The 18,890-nt window shown below is 38.5% G+C and overlaps 1 protein-coding gene across 1 annotated transcript in view; it reads right to left on the bottom strand.

The window, feature by feature from the left end:
- Positions 1-3,418: 3,418 nt before the first annotated feature.
- The window catches only part of SLC6A11 (solute carrier family 6 member 11), a 108,710-nt gene continuing 93,238 nt past the window's right edge, over positions 3,419-18,890 (bottom strand). Inside the window, exons 9-15 of the mRNA XM_009688133.2 lie at positions 16,806-16,930; positions 15,493-15,605; positions 14,208-14,345; positions 9,287-9,389; positions 7,998-8,098; positions 6,458-6,628; positions 3,419-4,601 (exon numbers count right to left, since the gene is read on the bottom strand). Coding sequence (XP_009686428.1) covers positions 4,449-4,601; positions 6,458-6,628; positions 7,998-8,098; positions 9,287-9,389; positions 14,208-14,345; positions 15,493-15,605; positions 16,806-16,930 — 904 coding nt within the window. The 3' untranslated portion in view covers positions 3,419-4,448. The remainder of the gene's footprint in view (positions 4,602-6,457; positions 6,629-7,997; positions 8,099-9,286; positions 9,390-14,207; positions 14,346-15,492; positions 15,606-16,805; positions 16,931-18,890) is intronic.

Genomic DNA, 18,890 nt, shown 5'->3' on the forward strand with positions numbered 1-18,890 from the left:
GTACAGGTATGCCTCTGAATAGGGAATGATCAACATCCTAAACCAAATTCCCCAATATGTAGATTTGCTCAATATTCAGTTGCAAGATGGGGCTGAAAACCTAACTTCTTGTCATGCTGCCTGGCTGGATCCTAGGGCTGCCAGGGGCTGCAGTTCCAAAGACATCAACCCTGGGAAAAGGGTGCACGTTCTTCTTGTGGTATCTAATGCTGGGTAGAGGTGTTGGTAGTCAGAGAGGAATTGGAAGGCTCTGTCAATATCCATTGCCTATTTTCCTTATTATGGCCATGCTTCGTTAATCAAGATGAGAAACAGCCTTTAAGAAAAGAGCTTCATTTCCTGTGTGTCAGGCTACTCTATAATAGGGTGTCTCAGGGCAGAAAATCAGAAATTTTCATCAATATGGCATGTACTAAGACAAGCTTTTTTCCCTGCGTGAAGGCCAGTGACATGAGAAAGAGTATAAAAGCACAAAATCGTAGTACAGAGGATGATCAAAGGGACAGAGCACTGGCCTATGACTGAGGCTACGGTTGCAAGTTTATTTTAATCCAGCATAATGTATACAGCAGCTGGAGATGTAATTCTGTCTTCCTGCAGTGCCTCCCTTCAGCACTAGCATTTGTATGGCCAGGTCATAAACTGGAGTTACTGGAAACTAACTGTATATTTCTGTTGTGCTAGGTTTCAGCCAGACCAGTCCTGAGCAGGAACTGCAGGGCTATACTCATGCTTGTGGCAACACAAAGCAGGATGCAGGACAGTATGGCCAGAAGAGGGGAAGGAGCAGCAGAAAATTTCCCCTTCTCCATAGCAACGTGGGTTTATGTTAGATAACAGCAACCATTTTGTCATAAGCTCAGGTGTCTTTAGTTTGGTTTGTTTCAGCCACAGATTTACTGAATTTCCTCAAACAAGCTGCTTAATGGCCTCTTGTTTCTCAGTTCCCCATGTATAAAGGTATCTACATTTATAAAGGTATCTACATCTGCCCTAACAGGGAAGCTGTGATGATTTAATGTTAGGTGAGGGTCATATAAAATACTCCGACATAAACGAAAACACACAGAACAAGTTTTGCCCATTTCTTTTAATTTTTAAAAATGAGTAAGCAGACAAAATCTTGTGCCCTTCAAAACTCAACAGAATCTTTCTTTGTGCAAAATGTTACGTAAATCTTAGTGGTTGTTCATTTTTATTGTTTTATAATAGTACTGCAGGTACTTCAGAAAAGGGCAATATTGTTTCTATCGTGTAAAAAAAATCACAATGATATAGTTGTTTTTCACATTTTTTCCCCTTCACATTGTTGCAAAAAAAAAAAAAAAATTCACAAATACTATTACGAAATTTGCCCTCCCACATCCCTCCCCACAAAAAGAAAAATATTTTTAAAAAATCAGTGAAGCGTTAAAGGCATATATTAAATGTACACATTTACAAGCACAGCACATTAGTAACATGGTATAATGCTTTAGACCATGCCAAACTTATGTATGTGTATAAAGCTACTGGTGAAATGGTTCATAGCAGCAGAATAGGAAGCATGTTCCATACAAAGTACATAGTTTCTGTGGAGATATCTGGATGAGTACAACAGTCCAAAGTACATTGATAAGCTAAAATGGCACCACCTTTTTTTTTTTTTTTAAAATGCTACAGCAATGAGTGTTAGGGTTTAAAGGGTGACCTTGTCTGGTATTTTGTTCCTATTGGGCGGCCAGTTGAGGTGGTATGGGCTGCACCTATTGGCACATTCTGCTATAAGCATTCAGGAGGATATTCCTGAAGATAACTTCATTGTAATGAAGGCTAAGGGCCAAGTGTAACCCAACAGTTCATCTACGTTTGCACATCCTTCATTCCCTAGAAAATGTGTAGAGGCTAACCTGGGGAGGAAAAAGACTCCATCCCAAAGCCCGTATGTGGTCTGTAGGCTTTGGGGCTTAGTCCTGCAACTTCGCTAGGTGGAGAGAAAGACTGAAAAGGGACACTGCATTTCACATATACTAAATGAATCACTGGAAATTCAAAAAAATGTTGATTTCTCAACTCTGGAGTTGGCCTTTTGTCAATGTCAGTATGTAGATTGTAGTTGCTTCACTGTATAGTTACCTCAATCTGCAGTTCCCATTCCAGGAATATTTCTTTTCCAAAAGTGTTGCATTCCAGTGTGATTGTGATTTTCAGCAGTAACCTCCAGTTCTGGGTGCCAAGCTGGAGACTCCCTTCGAGCGACCCAGCACTGACAGCAGGGCAGCTCTGCACCTTTGTAAAGCCAGGACCCTTCAAATTGTCCTAAGTACATAATGATGCAGACATTCAAAGTCAAGCAGCATTTAAAACACTTGAAATAAAAGTGTGGTAGAGAAATTTTCTCTCTTGGATTTCCCTCTCCCACACCAAAAATATAAATAAGTAAAATGAAATATATTACTTAGATTGAAGAACGTAACTTGAAAACAAATGACTCTATTGAAGATGTTTTTATAGGAGGTAATTATGATACCATAAAATCACGATGAAATGCTGACTACATAAACAGTTCTATGTAGTATTAAGATATACTTTGTGACTTCTGGTCAACTTTATTCCTCTGTAGAGGGCCAGCAGGACATGTAACACTTCTGTTTCTAGTAACTCCAGATGCTGGTATTTGAGGTGATTTTGAATTCATCCTTGCAGATAGGGGAGGGGATGTTATGACATTGCTTCTGAGCTCTCTTATGCTGTTGTTTCTCTCTCCTCATGAAATAATGTGTAATACAGTACAGTATTCCTCCACAGGCTTTTCATATAGCTATTAAATAAAAAACATGCCATAACAGTTTGAGAAGAGGATGGGAGATGGAAGACCAAAAAAAATTAGCTGTCCAGTACAAATAACATAATGCTTGTGATATTGGCAGAAGAAAAGACAGCAAGTGATAGCTGAGAGATTTTGATGCTGGAACTAGCATTTGGATACCTCATGGTCCTGACCTTCCATCAGTTGCATTCACATACCAAAATCTGTTTTAAATCAGAGGGAGTCAGTTTATACAACGGATGGAATAAATAAGTATGATATCACAAACCAATACTGCTCCCTTTGTAGAAACAGTAAAATCACATCCTTGTCTTAATTCCTTCATCTGCACAATACAGAGTTTATTCCCTGGAAATCTTGTAGAGTTTAAGGACCTACTACTCTGGTCTTCCACTAAATAAACTATTCTGCCTTCGGTGCAAGTCTGTATACCATTTAGGGCAGAAGAACTAATCTGAGAGCATCTAGAAAGTACCTCGGAGATGGAAAAAACTGTATTAGTGCTATACCTGGTCATTACAAGATCCTTGATTTCTTTCAAAGGGAGTGAATAGATAAACAGGTAGACAGGCTGGAAAACAGGCAACAAAAGAGACAGACAGGCCAAGGTATTTGCATAGCTCTAAATCTGTTCTTTTTTTCCTCAAAACATCTCCACGTGCATAAAGTGATCTCCATCTCCTCCTGCTGCGCTAGCGTAGACAAATACATTTCACTTTAGGGGATGGGAAAAGTAAATCAAAATGAAGCACTGGCCACCCAGAGACCAAAGGAGATGAAAAAGCTTCAGAGGTGTCTTGCAGCAGTACACGCGAACTTAGAGACCAGTAACTTACAAGAACCGTAAAATTCGCAGCTCTTAAAAAAAAAACTCTCAATCCCATCTCCAGAAAAACAGTGACTCAGAAGCGGGCCCATTCCACCACATTTTTAGACCTGTTGGAAGCAGATGGAGGGTAGAGGGAAGGCAACAGTATCAGTTGAGGTGGTACTTATGCCAGCTTCACAAAACTTGCCCTGAAAAAAAGAGCTTTATTAGGTGTAAAGCTCAGTCTTGCAGCTGCCCTAGCCGAGGTGAAAGGCTGAATCACACACAGCCCGATGCAAAAGCTACTATCCCAAATAGGAAAAGCTCCCATTGATTTCAGTGGACTTTGGATACAGCCCACATTCAGACAGTGATACGTAACGGCAATTACAAGGATCCCCTCTCTCCCCCCACGATATCTTCCAATATAAACAAAAGGATATTCTGGTCCCCTTTATATACATACGTTAGAAGCTGAAATGGTCTGAAATGCTTACAGATTAAAATGCATATATCTATACAACATCATACCTGCCAAAAAAAAAGTTTTACAGCACATTATACAGGTCCCTCTAACTTCTAAAAAAACATTTACTGAAATCACCATATTACAAGAAGTCAACACTAACATACCACACAATACTATTTCTTTTTCTTTTACATAATCATTACTTATATAGTAATTTAAAAAATCACTTTTAAACAACTATACAATGTTCACTTCAAAACTAACTGGTTAATAAAATTTTGTGCAAAACAAGCCAGCCTCTATAATTAAGTGAATTTATTTATTTATTCATTTATACAAAAAAAGCCAAAAAGATAGTTCTTTCAGAAATGTGTCTCCTTTTCTGTAATGGCTGAAATGGTGCCATCTCCTTTCAGTTTGCTGTCGCAGTCATTTATTGCTGCAATGTAGGCTCCTCCTCCAAGTTTCCCTCTCATTTTCAGATCTGAGCTAGGTATAATCAACTTCCTGAATTTCTAGAAAATTAGAGAAAATGGAAATCATTCTTTTTCTTGCTCACAGACAAATATTTGTTACATAGTTTGACTGCAAAATCCTCTTCTCCTTCATGTTTATTTGTTCTCATTTCCCTGTTAGTTCCACCAATAGAACTGCATGCCGCACCTTTTGTTTCACATCATACCAGACCAAAGGCTAGAGAATAAAGCTGAAGGCAAAGTCAAAGCGTATTTTTCAAACTGATCTAGAGTAACATTCACTTCCATGAAGTAACTCAGCACAAAGCTCCAGCTAATAAGTCCTGGTATATGGGTGCCTTTTGTTTCCCGTGATATAGTCAAAGGATATGCACTGAGAAAAAGAAATACACAAGAGACTGCCAAGGTGTATTAAGCTACAATAAAGGACAAAAGAAGAGTACGTGTGTGTTCAACTGAGAACTTTCTCTTCTCTTGAAACAACATCAATATCAATGTTGCTGCTTACAGCTTGGGGAGCAGAGATGTTGCAGGAAGCTGGCTTGCTGGGAAGCTCCCAACTGTAACTAAAAAACCCCTCTCATTCTTCATGTATAGAATAGAGAATGACATGTCTGCAGAGCTTCAGTTGACAAGGTAGTGCAAAAAAAGGTTCTATGAACAAGTGCTATTTCCTTGTAGGGATGGAGTAAGATTGAGGGGAACATTAAGGGAACATTGAATGTTCAGATTTGCACAAAACTTCCTTTTTTAACATACTCAGAAAACTATGCTATGGACACTTCATTTTGTTTGAATACCCATCATAATTATTTCCTAGGTCGTCTCCAGGACATATTTACCCAGTTGAACAGTCGTTTCAATATGAACTGCCATCAGTTAGCATAATAAATTATATCTGTTGGCTTTTCCACTCAAGAAAGCAATAATTATTACATTAAGATATTCATGTCATACTCTCTGGGCCTGAATAGATGATAAATCTTGTAAAAAAAAAAAATATATATATATATATTACAAGTATACGCTGTGAGAGAGATCAGTCAGAGGTGCAAACTGAGTTATTAAGCCAGATGCTCTAGACACAGAAAATTCTATTGTACTGTTCCTCACTTTGGCATTCCTGGAGAACATCAGAAAGACTGTGAAAGCTTGTAGCAGGGACCTTATTCAGCCTCTCAGACATATATAGGAGGTGCTGCTAGGATACCTATAGTTATTGGCTAGTATCTAAGGAACTCCCAGTCACAGAATCAGGCTTGTCTAGAAGACCAGAATTCCCAAGAAGCCCGGTAAGATATGTGTTCTTGTTTCTTACATTATAGCCATCTTCACTATGTTAACTTTCTTCTGAAAAAAGGTCTTACATTTAATAATCTCAGTCTCAGGCCTGACCTGTGATTCCTTGATACCATATTTCAGTAAATTATACTGAGAATAACTTCTTGCCTCTACTTCTCACAGTAATCAGGAAAACTGTACACAATACGTTTGTGAGCATATGCTATCCAGCTCATGGAGGATAATCCTGGCTGCAAAAACATTATAGTTACCGAAAGTGGGAGAAGAAGGCGGCTGACCTTCGTCTGCAGAACACAGGAATGAATGAACCTTAGAGTAATAGTACTTGTTAGTTACCACAGGCTCAAGCCAGTGAAGGTAGAAAAAAAACAGAAAGAAATTCTAAAGGAAACAGAGAACTCAGGTGTCTCTTTCTACCAGTGACTGAAAGACCTACCCCTAGCTGTGATTCAAACACCACTGAACAGGTCTGTGGATCCTATGTTAAAAGAGCATTATTTTTTTGATTAAATTGTGCTTAATCGCATGCAGACGGAGTCATATTCACTTTCCACTTCCTTTTCCAGTATCCTTAATCTGAAAATATATCTCACCTCTAAAAAAGTGCCTTCGGCCTTCCACAGCTTAATGCAGATCCACAAAGGGATACAGATCATGGAGGAGAGAGCCATCATCCACCCTATGCCATAGCCCCAGCCAGGGTATGTATATACGTTGTTATATTTCAAAGGTTTATATTTTACCAGGAAAAAGATGAAGATTCCCTGAAATAAACAGAGAAATGTATTAGCAGTATTTGAAACAACATTGTCTATGTAACACGAAAATGATTGTTTACATAGGCGAGCTCAGTCTCCCTAAAGATGGAAAGTAGCGCTAAGCTTTGAAGTCAGAGGTAAAAACACAGCAATATCCTCTTTTATGGCCAGCTGAAAAAATGTGTCTCAGTTCCTTTCACAGAAATGAACAACCTTTCAAGTTTAAATCCTATTTACCTCTCGTTGAGAATAAAACGTGCACTTTGCTGGCAAACCGTACCTGGGCAGGAAAGATTAAGTTTTGCTATGGAGAGCCAGCTGTGATTAGGCGACACAAGCTGGGCACTCTCCAATCTGTCACTATGAGAAAGGAAAGACAAAATTTTCAAAGTTGCCTTAATCCACTGTCTGTATTTGCAGTTCCGCATGCCAAATCTTTTATCCTCACAAAAGCTCAAATATATCTGTCTAAACTTGACAGGGGTCTAATTAAGCAGTTTGGATCATTTACATTTACTAATACAGTAACATAGAAATGGTAATTATTTTTCTCAAAAGTGATGAAAACACTGTACAAGAGCAAGTGATGCTAACTTCATTTCAGAGCTGGGGCAACTGAGTCACAAATTTTCCCAAGCTTTCAAGTAGAATCAGTGGCAGAGCCCAAGGGTACTTGGATCTGCAAGTGCCCCAATATCTCTGCTTTTGTTCCTCGCTATCATTTACACATTGGACAACTGGAAGGTTTTAGTATCTAATCCTTGAGGTCTTGTGGATCAAATTTAGGGGCTATAATTTACTCAGGCTCTTTTGTAATTTTGTCTCTGTTACATAGCCACAACAGATGGCCATGAGTGAGCACTGCTCACTCTGTACTGCTACCGGTACTGCCAGCTCCTAGTAAGGCAAATTCCAATCCCTCCTTCTCGCATAGGAGATGTGCCTTTGGCCTCTTCTATTGCTCTAGCTGGAAGAAAGAACGTCCTATTTCCTCTGAGAAACATCTAGTTACCCAAAGAGAGGGAAGGAAATAGGAGGCTGGAGTGTCAAGGAAATCAGCAGAAGTCTGGTGGAACTTGAGTTATGCTGGGCAGATTCAAGGTGTACTGACAATGCAGTGAAAAACCTCCACTGCATCGGCAAATTTGCATTTAAGTTCCTGAGTTTATTTTTTCCCATTACTGTATATACTAGGAATTCTCACAATTCAAATATATTTAACAAATTTTTACAGATCCTACAGAATGTTTCTGAATTACAACATATGCTACAAATCAATAGGCTTTTTTCTCAACTGTTGTTGCAAACTTCTAAAAATCTGTGCAGAAGACCCTATTTAGGTCTAAAACAAGTTACTAAGATATTCTATACTTACTGCGCAAATACCTGGAGTTAAGACCATCCAGCACCATTTAATCAATGACAGTGGTTTGTACCCAATCATATCTTCAATGTTATCATAAAAGCGATTGCTACCTGTACCAAGAGAAGCAAAGCAAAAGCAGATGAAGAATGTGTGTGCAAGAGGTTATACAGTTTAGTATTTAAAATGGAAAAGAGAAAAACGAAGGCTCTGACAGAGCTACAAAGACTGAAGCTGTTCTCCCACACATACATCTGTCACCTGCTTGTAGTTGTGGCAGAGAGTGCTGCTTTTAGAGCAGGGATGTCTTATTCATTCATATACTGGTTCTTGATTCACTGGAGTTTTAAAACTCGTACATTAGGGTAAAATATTTCAGGATCTGTTTAGGAGTGGAATGGATCAGAAATCCATTCCTTGGGAGTGAGAATGTCTAACAGAAGGGCGGTGTAGTGGGCAGAGTGTGGGAACAGTTTCAGCCATCTGCTCTTAATCAGAGCCCCGTGTAGACAAGTGCAAGATAATAGAACCCAAAGAGATTATTCCAAGAGATGAAAGGGTAACATATTCAGTGTGTTTCCTAATACTGGGAGACTGAGGCCAGAGAATGCCATACTGGAAGTTGTTGCTTTATATGTATCTGCCCAATATGAATGAAAAGAGAGTAGGAACGGGTGAGCTGTCAAACAGAAACGGCTTCTGGTCAATAATAGTCTGAGCAGGCCCAATTAAAGAGTAAATATGCTTCAAGCTCATTTGTGAATCCCTAGACAGCCGGGGACACATGCATTTCACAAAGTAAAACTGTCATTCTTTTGGATGCAAAGAAATGCTTGTCTATGTACCATGAACATTCCTAGCATCGTAGTGTTCTTTCTCCTGACTTTGCTGAAACAGCAGAGCTGGGAACACTAATATGTGCTTTTGTGTTAATGAGGCACTAATTCCAATCCCCTGGATTTACCTGTGAGTATCAGGAGTAGAAGGGAACCAACCCTACACAGACACTTGTAGGAGGAGGAACACTTATTGCCACTCCTGCTTTCTAAGGCAGCTAGCTCTCTAAGGACTTTCCCTGATGGAGAAAGGTGGAGGTCAGTCCTGGCAAGGAGCAAGAGAATAATCAGTTCTACTGTTCTTGTGAATTGGAGTGGAAGAAAGGCCTTCCCGACTTTTAGTAGGGTTTGTAAGGGAGTAAAGCTCTGTGGGCCCCACTCCATGAGGGCACAAGGGCTTTGCTTTTGCACAGATAGAAAAATCACATAGAAAACTCAAAACCACAGCAATTTTCAGCAACTCACCATAAACCCAGCCTATGCAGACACATTCAAATATGGCAACAAAAAGAAGGCACATGCCACTAGCTGCGTAAGAGTCAAATAACTGAAAGACGTACATCCCACCCTGAAACATAAGAAAAGAAAAAGGAAAAAAAAATCAAAATAGTGTGTCAAAATCAAAAAAAATCAAAATAGGCACCAGTGGCAATATTTCATACAAATATGGATTTAATTACACAGCCAATCTATTGGTTCCCTGACAATCTTCCTACCTTCTGGAACAAAGGATGTTCATTTTTCAGTGACTTGTTATTGTGAAGGATTTTTTTTTCCATACTACCTAAGATTACCCCCCTATGCCAGTTGAATATTGAACAAATATATGAAGTTTTCCAGCTGAAATGATGGGGCACCACATTTGACCTGTTTGCAAAATGCTCTTCCACCTCTGTACCTTTTTCAACTTCATTCGTTACCTCATCGAGCAAGTGCTGCTTCTGATCTGCACATGAACATGCAGGGTTTTTTTTTTTTTTTTTTATAATGTCTGTTCCATTAATATGTAAAAGTATTAGTTAAATCTTGGGAATGAAAAGAAAAACCGATAGCCGCTAGAATCACTCTCCAATGGCATATGGCCCTGTAAATTGAGTACACTGACCTATAAAGTTTGAATATAGCTCAGAAATGTTCAGCTGAATTAGTTATGTGAGTCATTATTATTTTATAGAAAATGAAATAGTATCACCACGACTTCAAGTAAGCCTTTTTCTTTACTGTTTTCCTAGCAAGTCAAAAAATATTCTCTGAATGGCTTTAAAATAGCAACCTATGCACTTCCAAAAAGGAGAGCAATGAAAACCAAGCAGGGTCCTATGCTGACATGGAATCTGTGCCATGGATTCCAATGCACACTATACTGTCAATGATCCTGTAATTTTCTGCATCCAGCAATGCCACAGGTCAAACCAGTATGATAAAAGGTAAATATGCTTAACCCAGACATAATTTTACTTCCTCACTTTAACTTACTGTTTGACTACCACCCAATTATTTCAATTGCCACATCTACCAAAGACATAATTCTTTTCTTCTTTTTCTGTAATTTTTCTCTTGCTTACAACAGTCCGAACTGTTCAGAAAATTGGCTGGCTTTCTAGCTCCTCTGCCTCTAGGCAAGATGAGAAGACAAACTATAATAAAGTCCGATTAATAACATTATAGAAAACTTTACTAATAGAATTATACTAATATTACATCATTCTCTATGCAAGATACTTAACCTCTTATCACATATGCATTTATTATTCAAATAATGAGGAGAGGATTCACAGAAGAAGACCACGTCAATAAATAGGAATCCTAAGACTTCCCTCTTTGCAGGAAGCTATGTAAAGGAAATAGGGACTTGAGATCGCCTCTCTAATTGAAATGTAAAGCTATTTGGGCAATGCCTATGATCCATTACATCTGAGACAGTTTTCTGCAAATGGAAGAGAACCTTAAACTGCAGAGACAACTGAATCGAAAAGGCAACCCCTAGGATTTCCCTTCTTTTTTTCTCTGCATTAGCTGTGTGAAAATAAAGATAGACTCTATAAGCTCAAAATTCTGTTTAAATCTTGTTCCACAAAAGAATGTTCTAAAGTAACTATATACATAGAACTGCATCAACCTCCAAGCAGCCATTTGACAAAACTTCTGCTGTAAAGTTATGAAATGACTCTGATGTCTGAATGGAAAAGTTTTCCTAGAAGGAAAAACATCTTTTATGAATTAAAAAAAGCCTGACAAGATTCCAGGAATATATATTTAGAAATGCGAGAGAGGATTAAGGCAGAGCTGGGACATATATTTATGCTTGGAAATCTCACTCATGCATAAAGCTTTGATACCTTACAGAAGTACCACAAAACGAGGTGCTGTCTGCTAATATTGTCACCTGAGCATGGGATCACAGCTCTTTAGACTGCCTAACTGATGATGTAAATAAGCCACTTCGCTCATTAACAACTTAGGATTCTCCAGCAAACCTGAGGAAAAAAAGGATTTCTGAGCTTCAATGTTTCCCTGGGATTTGACTGACATTCAAGGAAAAAGTTAAAGCAAAAGAATTGTGGCGTGCCAGTCCTCTCGGGCCAGAATGCAAATGCTGAAATCAAAATTTTTGAATTAAATTAGATTCTCTTTGCTCCTCATGCAGACACTTTGTTGATTATTAGCTACATTACTTTTAGTCTGTGGTGCTGCCTCTGTAATCAGACTACTTCCCAAAGTCTCATAAGCAATATCTTTGCTACCAAGAGCTCACTGTGAGGTGCAGCAAATATCTGAGAAAAACTGCAGCTTAGAGATCAACCAACTAACATGATACAAGGTAAGGGAAGCACTTCTGCAAAATTCCTGCAAAAACACTGTCATTTGGGAGAACTTGCTTCCTCTTCTTTCTTCATGCTTATACTCCTTTCAGCCTGTATGTCTGGATAATATATCTCTCACTGCAGTGTTTAACACTTGCACGGGGGAAGGAATTATTCCAAAATTTCCCCATTTTACACAGCAAGAATAATCTCCTACTAAGAGTAAGAGCGGCTGTAGGCAAATTGGTCTCTGTAAGGCTGCTCTGTTCCAAGTCTCAGCTTATAAGACATATATCTGGAATAAATTCTTAAATCAACCAGTGTCAACACCTCTGTTCTCACAAGAAACTGTAACACACAATACCTTTCATTAACTCACTGACTGACTGAGTTCTAATATAAAATCAGTTATAACTATTGTTCTTGCAAAAAAATCCTGGAAATCCCTTCTTAATTTTCATCCTGTAATTATTCATGGCCAGCTTGCACCCCCTGGGTTGGGTAGGGGTGAGAAGGAGCCTTTCTTTTTGCATAAATAGTTTGTGTTTATACCCCATGCTACCTTGATGATGGGCTTATAAAAAGCAACCACATGCCTTTGCTAATATTTTCATCATTTTGCTGGTCTATGGTAAACCAAGCTCTGCACTACTAGGATCATCCTATTTGCTTTTGTTTTCCGGTCTGTCATCTTTCTGAATGTAAGCAGCCAGAATCATATATGACATTGCACAGGAAATCTTACTGGTCCAATCATGGGACTATTCCCATCTTTCAACTGAAAATACTTCTCCTGAAACATCTCAGAAACCTATTTTCCCATCTTTCAACTGAAAATACTTCTCCTGAAACATCTCAGAAACCTATTTTATGTCTACATCACATTGGTGGTGCCTAGTTTCACATCCAAATACTTCTCTTTCCTAATTCTTCAATTGTTCCTAATCATTTTTAACACCTAATAGGAATGTTTACTACTCCCATATGGGTGGGAGTAGGACAATACCTTGTACTACTATAGTCTATCCCATCTTTAGCACTCCCATCACACAGTCCTTCCCTGCCAATATGCCTTCTTCTGTAACTCAGGAACGTGAGAAGCCTGATTTAGACTTTTGCTTTACAGATGACTGTGAGCCCTTATAATCGATGCAGTCATTAGGCCAACGTTTTTTGTGAATTCATCGGTGTTTAACAAAGACTAAAACTGTATTTCGGTCTTTCCACCAGTCAGGACACTTCTAGGACTTCTATATCTGGCTGCCAACTTTCATGAAAAGTGTAAGAACTTCCTATCTTTGAATTTTTTTTCTGCTAAATTGACTGAAACCTGCCAACAGGTTCAAAAGCTAAAGTGAAAGAATGCATAGTCAGAGAGATAGTTGCATGTAGCCTATGATTACATATGCCCTGTTTCCATAGCAAGCCTACTACAAATATTAGATAAAATTGCTATCGTGAGAGCTATCTGTATAACTTCACTAAGACTCTCATTCCAGCCACTGCCTCTTTTAACACTATAAGTTGTCATCTCCTCTGTGTCCAGTTACTTACACTAATCCTCTTCTTTTGAATACAGCTAATAATTTTTTTTTGTGGTGCCTCTTCAAACTCTTCACTGCAGTCTATAAAACTTTTCCTCAGCTGCATGTCAGATCTGAATGTCAGATCTGTTATCAAGGAAAGGTATCTGATTAGTCTGACGAGAAATGTCACTGAGAAAAACCATATTTCATTTTATCCTGGTCTCCATTTTCCTCCCCATCTTTAGTTATTCTCTCCTTCAAAGGGAATCTAAAGCTAAAGTGTTTTAATTAGCTGATTTATTCAAATTTGTTCCCAAAACCTGCATACTGAGTAGAGACTAACATGCTTATTATTACCTAATGACCTTTTTTTAAAGCAAAATTTGCTCGTTTCCAGTAACAAAGCAATTAGAAAAGCACACGGTCTCAAGACTATGGATCTTAAGGAAGTGGTATAACTGACCCCTGGTTAGTTGATGAAGCCCTAGGAGGCTGCTTCAACTGTAAACCCTGCCTGAGGTTGCTGCACAACAGAGTCACATAGTGGCCCTTCACAGTTAGTAGAGACAGGCTTTCTCATACATTCCTTGGACATTTAATACCACGGATTCTCAGAAATGCAGCTCTTCCTTCACCTCTTCCCCTTGTACAGGGAGGATCTAATGGCCCAGTGGCCCAGCGAGCGGAAAAAAAAAAAAAAAAAAAAAAGAGAAAAGTATTTGTTTGCTGTTTTCATTTTACTTTATCTTCTTTACTCAAGAGCGAGTGAACAGAAACCATGCTCAGTACAGCCAGTTGGCTGGTGCCAAGATGATGGAACTTCCTTGGCTGTGTAGCTTTGATTAAAATATATCTTAAGCTCAACTGAAAATCTGAGGATGCATTTCAAATGTTACACAATAGGTGAGAACAGTCGTTTGCTTATTTTGTACTGATATACCTGACAGTGAAGTCTGTCTAAGCCAAACATATGGCTATGCCTTGAATCTGTCATGATTTATAAACAGACATCCATTTCCTTTTTTGTCTACAGTAATACAACAAAGAATATCTTACCTCAGTTAACATTACGAGGCCAATGAAGTATGACACAACGGAAAGGCCGAGAATCAACAGTTCTCTTCTATAGCCCCTTCGGAAAATCTTTGGGTACATATCTACAACAGCTGTCACAAGGCTTTCGACACACACAAACTACAACAAATTATAAGAAAGTACAAATAAAATATGCATCTCATCTGCTCTCTGGATTTGGATTTGCTACAAAACACTTCAAATACCCTTCTGTGTTCTCATCACCGAGACAGACTGAAAGATCCCTGAGGATATGTTGTAAGGAGAAGTTCAAACTGAGAGGAACATCATTTCAGAACTAAGAGGCCCGAGAAGATTTCCAGTCCACCATCAAATTCAAATAGCTGGATCCACTAATAATACCTCAGAATTTGCCTTGCAGCAGATAGCTAACATAAAATTTACATCTTTCAAATATGTCTTGAATGGGACTTAAATGATGAACAAATCTTTTCATAGGACTGCAGCAGAATTTCTCTCTAAGCATTCTGCACAATTGTCACTCAAAGGAACAATATGCAGTGCTCTGCACAGTCAAGCACTGTGTAATGAACTTCAGCAGAAGTTCACTGAGTTGTCTCCATTTTACAGAAGAGGGAAGTTCAGCAAAGACATTAAGTGTCCAAGCCATGTACATGCAACGGGGAAGTGAAGGAATATTCCTACTAACTTTAAAGATCACCAGAGGACAGGAGACCTGAGCTTCTGACTCAGGGCTCTGGAGCAAGGCTTTTAAAATAGGCAGCTGAATTAATGCCCCAAGGCAGACAATATAAGGACTGCTTCACTGAAACAGCCAGGAGTAAAATTCAGGAACTGCTAATTTTCATACTTTTTTTCAATATATTAGATCAGGTTTCCTTCCAGGAAAATATGGGCATTTCTTCTTGAAGTATGAAGATACCATAGGAACTTACATTCAGTTTCAAAATTCTTTGCAAATCGCTTTAAAAACAGGAAAAGGGGAAAAACTAGCATTTTAGTGAATTGTGGATTTTAACCACCCGTATTTTAAGTTCACACTGATTTCCGTGTTAATAACGAAAGCTATATTCAGGCTGAATCAGTGCTTGCAATAAATGATAAAGGAATCTCCACTATCACATAACTAAGATTTAAAAGAAGGAATTTGAATGAATGGTTTTAAGCAAGGAATTCAGTTAGGGTTCACATTCTTTCATCAGGTTAAATGCCATTAACATCAAAGACGTTGATATATAAATGCTAGGGAATCTGACAAAATATTTAAATTGTGTTTGTTTCATACCTGACTATCTAATCCAAGGAATATGAGCATCATGAAGAACAGAGCTGCCCACAGAGGAGAAAGAGGCATCATGGTAACAGCTTTAGGGTAAGCAATGAATGCAAGTCCTGGTCCTGAAAAGGAAGAAAACAAAGGAGACAGATAGTTTCCACTTGATTGCTCTTGAGCAGAGCTAAATATAAGATTGAAAACCCTTGACAAACTGCACATTTCTGTAACAGTCTAAATTTTTGGTGATGAGGCTAATCAGTACTGGTGACTTGCTTGGCACATCACTCTCCCTACATCCTATCTAAATGTCTGAAGGTCAAGATTTCTGGTAAGATATCACTGTGCCTGTATGTGTGGATGTACAGCAAGACTCATATACCTGGATAAAAAATAATGTGTGGGTTCTATGACTGCCTTATTAACATATCTTCTCCTTTTTTTTTCTCCTCTAATACAGTAATGTAAGTAATGCATCTACATTTTGTGCAAGTATGCAGCTAATGGTAAGAGCTTCGCAGCAAGAGCTGCATCTTGGAAGCCATACATGGTGCAAGCCAAAATGCTTACTCGTTTGTTCAAAACCTGTGCTCTGCATTTTTCAGTGCTGCTGCGGCTGCCACATTTTTTATTAATTCATTGGCTGCATATTTATGGAAATCTTTTTAATATAACATTCTTGCAACAGCATTGATAACTTCTCAAATCTACTAAAATACTATCTCTCTCCGCTCACATTTTCCTGTCTTGGAGACTTCAGGGAAAGAGAAATATTTTCCGTGACAGTATCAGTGAAGCCCTACTTGCTTTGCAGTTTTCTTGTTAACCTTGACTAACTTAATGAGAGCCATTTCTCCTTTTCAGCAATTCAGCATTATACTGCTTTTCTTTCTGGGTAAGTCCTCCTGTTCTTTCTGTTCTGTTAAGTGCTACTTAAAGCCACAAAGGTATTAAAGGGCCATTAACTTTCATTAGATGCTTAACTCCAAGTAATGGTAAGTTAGATGCTTAATTTCTTGTACCACTTGGCCTTGTTGCCGTTCTGGCCTTTAAAAAAGAACTATTGTACTTAATCAACTGGACTGTATCAGCATATGTCCCTGGGAAAAAAAACTCAACAGCATCAGGACCAGAAAAGTAGTTAAGAACTCTTCTTATAGCAATTACTCTAATGAGTCAGGTAACAGGTACTTAAGAGGAATTTTCTATCTGCAAAACAGTCTGAATGAATGTCAACTTATCTATAAGACGTGGTACAGACTAAGTATTCTGGCAACAACCTCTAGGCATTTCTGTTAACTCAGAAAACTGTTTTTGGAACTTACCTGATTCTGCTACTTCGGCAATGGGCACTCCTTGTTCATAAGCCATAAATCCAAGAACTGAGAAGATAGCAAAACCAGCAACAAAGCTTGTGCCACTGTTCAAGCAGCAGAGCATGATGCAGTCTCTGAAAATGTAAATAAAAAACACGACAGTTGATCTCTTGAGAGTTGCTTTCACATACTGAGCCATAAAAACGGTCACAATTTGTTTGCTGGAAAAAAAATCTTATGGTTAGATCTTGACTAACTCTATTTCAGTTACAGTATAATGGCAATCTACACGCATACAGAATATGATCGCAGTTTGTTTTAGAAACAAAGTTTTTTAGAGCAATGGTAACAAAAATCACTATCCACATTCAAGTCAGCAGCCTAAAAAGTAGGCAAAGACAGAATGGTCATGGACACTGATCTCTCAACCACATGTGTCTTACACATCAGGCAATGAGAAATGCAAGGCTGAGGCAAAGTAATATTTCTCTAGCTAGACTGGAAGTGTCACAACAGTAAATCACTTAAAACCAAGGGAAAATACTTTTGGAGAAATGTGCTATTTTCGCCCAGAGCTCAGTTAAGTATCATTGTCCACCCTGCTTTCAAAAAGTACTTCAGCCTCAACAAATGATGAGGTAGGTATGATTTATCATGGCAGTCAGTTTCTTAAGACTGTTTGCTACAAGACACAGCTGTGTACTGGAGAACGTAACACTCTAACCTAGAAGCCTGAAAGTAAATTGGGATCCTAAAATACTGAAACATAAGGCAAGCCAGTAGCTCTGTCAAGCCTATAACTTAGCCTGGTTTTTCCCATCCTGCTCCAGCTCTGAAGCAAATTTTCAAGCAAGCAAGAAGAAATGACCCTGACGAATCTAACAGGTTCTGAATGTGCAGCCTCAGATAACATGGAGCCCATCTTTCTCATAGCTTTGTAGTGACTTACTGAAAATCAGAGACATAATTAATCTGTATTTTTGAGGTCCTGCCATATATTCAAGTAAAACTTCTTAGGCAATCTCTCTGTAACTGTTGCTTCTCTAATCTGGTATTTTTCATTCTGCAACCTCACATCATCAGTTTCTTAAGTTAAAAGTGGGGTAACCAGTTTTAGCATCCCACATCTAATTTCTTCACTAATGATCCCCAAGCTACCTCCCATATCTATTCAAAGCTCTTCCTGTTACTGACTTTGATTCAGCTTAGCGTTAGGCACGTACATTCTAAATGGCAGGAAGCACATATACATTTCAACACTACCAAATGAACGATCTGCTGAATTATGGCCACTGGACAATGAGAGGTTTGGGCTTTCTCTCATTACACCTTACCTACAGTTAGTTTTGACCATTATTTTGAGAATGCTTCTATGCTTCCATAACCATTTTGTAGAATGATTTATTTTTATATATGGTTTATCATCTATAAATTGCCAAAATTTGCACAGAAATGAAAAACTGTCAACACTTCCAAACTGTAGATCAAGAAATGGGTATGGAGTAGTTCAGTGACTTGACAGTTCTTTCACATGCATGCTCTCTAACACTGTTTGGTATCAGCAGGGGTAGCTAGGTCCCTTAAAAGACTTTCTGAAAATTGTCACAATTCTAACTTATTTACTTGTTTTTCATATAGAATTGCTCCCAGCATTTGTGGAAAGCCAGTCTAGTCATGCACTTTGAATGGTACTACTATGTAGCCAGTTTCCAGCTTAGAAAATCATCAGCTATCATTGGAAGTACGTTTTTAAGCAAAATAGCAGTCTGAAAGAAAACAACTGGGAGCACAAGTTCTTTGTGCTTTGTGAAGAAATAGAACAAGGAAAAGGCACATCCTCCCAACCATTCTTCTCAGTGTATTTTGTCACTGAACAAGTAACCCTGGAGAGATTCACACCACAGCATATCTCACCTAAGAATTAGGTCAGCTCAGTGATGAGAAATTAAGATTAAGATATGATGAAACCCTGGCAACAAGAGATGTCAATAAGATTTATTTTTTTTGTCCTTTGGAAAAAAGGGATACTGCTTTAGTGGGATATGTCTGGCTGCTCAGCACCCATATGATGCTTCCTCAAGAGAAAGGCCATAA

Source organism: Struthio camelus, chromosome 14, assembly GCF_040807025.1.
Source record: "Struthio camelus isolate bStrCam1 chromosome 14, bStrCam1.hap1, whole genome shotgun sequence".
Lineage (NCBI taxonomy): Eukaryota > Metazoa > Chordata > Aves > Struthioniformes > Struthionidae > Struthio > Struthio camelus.